At 55.5% G+C, this 5,137-nt stretch overlaps 1 protein-coding gene across 3 annotated transcripts; it reads right to left on the bottom strand.

The window, feature by feature from the left end:
- Positions 1-509: 509 nt before the first annotated feature.
- Positions 510-3,769, bottom strand: DIRAS3 (DIRAS family GTPase 3). 3 transcript variants are annotated; one of them, XM_072867344.1, is made up of 2 exons: positions 3,755-3,769; positions 510-1,989 (listed from the first exon to the last, which is right to left on the bottom strand). In XM_072867344.1, the coding sequence occupies exon 2, from the start codon at positions 1,903-1,905 to the stop codon at positions 1,309-1,311; it is 597 nt and encodes a 198-aa protein (XP_072723445.1). In that variant the 5' UTR covers positions 1,906-1,989; positions 3,755-3,769; the 3' UTR covers positions 510-1,308. The 3 variants fall into 3 exon arrangements, with proteins under 3 accessions (XP_072723445.1, XP_072723444.1, XP_072723443.1); XM_072867343.1 differs by lacking the exon at positions 3,755-3,769 and adding an exon at positions 2,800-2,882; XM_072867342.1 differs by lacking the exon at positions 3,755-3,769 and adding an exon at positions 2,214-2,311.
- Positions 3,770-5,137: the final 1,368 nt, after the last annotated feature.

Genomic DNA, 5,137 nt, shown 5'->3' with positions numbered 1-5,137 from the left:
TGTATAAAGATCAAATCTCCAGTGCAATACTGAGGTCCTCACAGTCTTCTGCTTGGACTGACACATATACAAAGTAGATCTACAGCATAGGCCGATAGCAAACACTTGGGCTTATTTTCTTGAAATCTTTCTCAACCATGCACTGCAGATGAGGCTTATCATGCTCATCTCTTGTTAACAATAGCCAGAAAAAAAAAAAAGAGACAGAGGGGGAGACAAGAGATAGACTAAGCTCATGTCTCCAGTCCTTTGATTTGTGGGAAGCGTCTGCTAAAAGTTTGCATCAGAGAGGAGTTTGCTTTAAACACGCAGCTGCCAGGTTTAGGTGTTTCTTCCTGAAGCAGCGTTACCTGAACTGACTTGTCATAAGCCTCGACTAAAACCTGGGTAACTTGGCTGAAATAAGGGGGGGGGGGGGGGAAATAAAATCTAAGGCAACTCCAGGAAGACTGCAAAAGTAGCTTCTGCCACATGCAAAACCAGCCTGACAGTTGAGAAAGGAAAGGCGAATTGCCAGGATAACCAACCACGACATCAACTGGTACTTACACCAGCCTAGTGACCTTCAGGAAGGAGGCAGCTCTTGCTTAAGGACGCCAGGAATCACCCCTGGATTTGGGGCCAGAGGATGTGGAACCTCCTACCTCGGCAAACAGGGGAAGTCAGAGTAAAGGGAGGAAAAAAGCAAACAGTCTGATTACATGCAGGTATAGCTTTAATCACTCACAGAACTGCAGAAGTCTCAGGAATTGCACAGCACACAGGAAAACTTAACTTTGATCAGGAAAAAAAAAGCGTCTTTGGTAGGCAAGCCAGTCTGTCTGCCAGAAATGTACGCATTGGGACGCAATGTACATATCCGTTCATTTGCAGTGCAAATGCCTAGCTTTGTTAAAGATTTGCTCTGGTCAGTAGATTCCTGGAAACAACTTCTGAAGTATAAACATTATAGATACTGTCATTTCTTTCAAGCTAATAGGCTGGAAATAGTTAAAAACTAGCATGTACTCACAGGAATAGAGATGTTTATTTCTGACTGACATTTTTTTCTTCTGTAAACTTCTTGCATTAAAAACTTCTAGTCACATGTAATTGCTAACATTTAACGTTTATTATTTTAAAAAAATAAACATGCAGAAAGCCATCCTCTTTAAAACCAACACATAGAATAATCCAGCAGAGGTTCTGGAGAAAAGCAATAGCCCTATGAGGCATGGATTTGTCTGAAACCTCCAGCAGAAATGTATTTTCTGTGGGAGTCCGTGCTCCGATTACACCATGCAGTGGTGCGAGTCCAGCCAAAGTCAATCACATAACAGAGCACTTGCCTTGCAGTTTATCTTTCTTTTTCTGCTGCTTGGATTTCTTTCCATCCACCTGGAGACTGACAGTTCTCCTCTTCTCTAGATTCAAGAGCTCCTGGAAGAGCTCCTGCACGTTGTAGTTCATTTTGGCTGATGTCTCCATGAAGGAGCACTTCCACTTGCTGGCTAACGCTTGCCCCTCGCTGGCATCCAGCTCCCTCTGGGTCTCGTCGCTTTTGTTACCCACCAACATTATTGGGATTTTTTGGACGTCCCCTTTAATCTGACAGATCTGTTCAAAGATGGGCTGAAGATCTTCCATGGACTGCCTGCTGGTGACAGAGTACACCAAGATGAAAGCATGCCCTTTGGAGATAGACAGCCTCTGCATAGCAGGGAACTGATGGCTTCCCGTGGTGTCTGTAATCTGCAGGGTGCAGATGCTCTTATCACAGCTGATTACCTGCCGGTACGTATCTTCGATTGTGGGGATATAGGTTTCCCTGAAAGTTCCCCTTACAAAACGGAGGACCAAGGAGCTTTTGCCAACCCCTGCTGCTCCAAACACTACCACCCTGTAATCATTGCTTTGTTCAGGCATGTTTGCCGTGCTGCGATGCAAGTGAAGATTTTAACTGAAAAAGCCCGCGTTCTTCAAGTTTACACACCCCTGTACAGAGGTGGCCTGCGGAGAAGGGAGGGGGCAAAAGGGAAAGAGAGGAGCAGGGGGAGAGAAAGAAATCGTTCACACCATCTCGGTAATATTACGGTACGTTATTGAAACAAGCCATGAACTAAGTCACTCCCTTCCCATCCTTTTTTCTTGCGTTAAAGAGAAATAAACCACTATCCCCCCCAGGCATACATCCCATGCACGCTTAACGTTATGAGAAGTCAAAACGAATTCACCTGTAGCCATCAGCTCCACCATCCAGCGAAACGAGACTAAAATCGCCTACCAGCAGCGGGGAAGCTCTGCCGCCTCCGGCCGGAGCCCCGGCGCTGCGGGGAGGGGAGGGAGGGAACGGAGGGGAGGGGAGGGGAGGGGAGGCTCCGTGCCTGCCCCCGCCGCCTCCCTCCTCCCTCTCCTCCTTCCCCCGGCCTGCGGGGAGCTCCCCCGCTCCCGCGGGCAGGCAGCGGTCCCAGGGCCGTTGCCTTTCTCTCTCTTCCCATGCGCTCCATCCACCCACCGCCTGCGCGGCCCCCGAAAGCGGCAGGAGCTGCCGGGCTGGGAGCGCCGGGCGCTGCGGCGTCCCTGGCGATGGGTGGCAGCTCCCGCAGCGGGCTCTGCCACCTCCCCGGCCGCAGCTCCGCAAAGCGGCCGGGCGGGACGCGGCTCCGGGCGGGACGCGGCTCCGGGCGGGACGCGGCTCCGGGGCTGCCCCTCCGCGCCCTCCCACCCGCTGCGGGCACGGGGAGCCTATGCCTCAAAAGCACCCCAAAATCCAACCTTCCCCATAAAAGCCCCGTAAAAATAAACAAACAGCACAAGCACCTGAATCTGGTGGTTAAAGCCGTTGGAGCCGTTTTGGTGCTCTATCCTCCGTGCACAAATAAACGCCAGTCTCTTTCCCTCCATCGCTCCCCCGCACCTCCCTCGGCCCCTGCACCACAGACCCCCCGGCGCTGACAGGCCTTGCCGGCTTCCACCCAGCCTGCCCGCTCCCCAGCTCACGTTCGGGGCTGATTTTGCTTCAACACATAAAATACGGGGCAGCTTTCCGCCCCCGCTGCCATTAAAAGCGGCAGGGACGGCCTGAGGTACTCCTGCAGCCCTCCCCCAGGGAAGCCGCCAACCCTTCCGGCCTATGGCCGCTAAGGCCCACTGCTTTGATTTGGCTCCATCACACTGGCAAATAAAAGAAAGAGTTGTATTTCATAGTCACAGGTCGTATTTCTCCTCATCGATGAGAAATTTCCCCAAAACACCGTCTCTCCACACACACTCTCTCTTGAGGCAGATCGGATCAGCAGTCCGGATAAGCCAGTCCCTGACAGGAGAAGGCGCCCATGTCCCCCCCGCTACGCCTCCGCAACGGCGCGGGGCCGGCAGAGCCGGGTTCACAGCGGCCGCTCCCGCCGCCCTCAGCGCCCCGCTCCGCCCGAGCCGCCTCCCTGGCCGCCACCGCCGCCATGGCGGGCGGGAGAGGGCGCCCCGCGCTCCGCTGCCGCCTCACAGCCCCGCGGCGGGTGGCGGCCGAGCGCAGCCCCAGCCCCAGCCCCATCCCCATCCCCGGCCCCGCCGCCCGCCCGCCCGCAGGGCCTGCCCCGCCGCGGAGCCCCGCTGAGGCGCAGCCCGGACCCTCCCTCACGCCCCAAAATGGCCGGCCCCCATGGGGGGAAGCTCAGCACCGACGATCCCCGGGCTCAGGGCAGCCACCCCCAGTCAGACCCCGGCAAGGAGCCTGGCTCCTGGCAGAGCCCAAAGCCCCTTCTCCAGAGCCACCCACCTGCACCCCGAGAAGAGCCACGCCGGCCTCCAGCCCAGGGGCTAGGCCTGGCCCATTAGCGGGTTAATATGGACATCTTAATTGGCCAGCTGGCGACGGCAAACCCCCACAGGAGCACCGCAGTGCTGGCCTGCCTTCGCCGGGCAGGCTGGCGGGGCTCGGCTCTCCTCTCCTCCCCGGCTGCCGGCCTCAGAGAGCGGGAGGGCTGGAGGGCACCAGCCTTGGAGCAGAGGATCAACGTTTGTCACGTTGACAGGCATGATTTATGTAGCCCTGATTCCTGGGGAAGCCAATCTCAGCTTGTACTAACAGCAACATCTCCCACCGTGACAATTAAAACCATCCCTGTGTCTGGCTGTGGCTGGGAGGGGGGTGCTGCGTTGCCTGGATGAGAATTCTTCTCTTTTTTTCTCTAGAATGGGTTTTTTTTCTGAGAGCAACCTCGGGCTTGGACGAGAGCTTCCCATCTGGAAGTCCGCAAAAAGCCGTGGGTCCCTGGGCGGTCGTCGGGCAGTCGACAGCACGGAGCTGAGCTGCTGCGGGGGGAGAGGACGGTCCCCGGCCAGCGCGCTCAGACAAGGCCAGGCCCTGGGAAAGCTGCAGCCAGGGCTGGGAAACGAGGAATACGCCAGTTTTAAAACGTGACTAAAGGGCTTTTGTGGTGCTCCGCTGCCGGGACATTCAGCAGGAAGAGAGCACGGGGGACAAATGTCCCTGTTAAGAGCTCAGCTCCCACAGGGAGACTTGAAAATAGGGGTACCCTTGGCCAAGGGGTGTCTTCAGGGTCTGGCTATCTTGTCTGTAACTCTTGTGCTGCCCAAGATGGGGGTGTTTGAGAAACCCTTTTGCAAAGCTTCACTCTTTTATTGGTGGTGTTACAGTTAAACTACAGCAGGACAAACTCCGCAGCCGAAGGGGCCGGTACACCTGCATGGGGACCTCCCTGTACCGCCGACCTCAGGAGGGGACGGTCCAAAGCTCTTTCCCCCTCACAGAAGCTGTAACTGAAAACGTGGTTAAAGACGGTGCCATAGATGTTTCCCCTGATTCTGTGGGCCGTAGGGCCTGGAAGGGGAATAACAGCTCTAAAAGGGGCAAATCAAATACTTCTGGAAGTCTACAGGAACGTGGTTCTCCTCAGCTTCTCCTGCAGACCACCTGCCCTGCCCTGGCCTCCCGTCCAGCCCAGCCACACACGTTTCTGCATGGCCCTTTGGTGGCACGTCTCGGACAGCAAGCTTGCCCGCTCCGGTCCCCTGCTCCTCCTGTGCTCCCCATGCAGATGGGCAGTGACCATTTCTTTCACAGGCTAAACTCCCTAAGAAATAATTGCTCATCCCAACACGTGATGCTTAATAACCCGTGGTTTCAAAAGCCATAATT

The sequence above is a fragment of the Ciconia boyciana genome, chromosome 7 (genome assembly GCF_034638445.1).
Source record: "Ciconia boyciana chromosome 7, ASM3463844v1, whole genome shotgun sequence".
NCBI classification, from domain to species: Eukaryota; Metazoa; Chordata; class Aves; order Ciconiiformes; family Ciconiidae; genus Ciconia; species Ciconia boyciana.
This window is presented reverse-complemented; position numbering and strand designations above follow the sequence as displayed.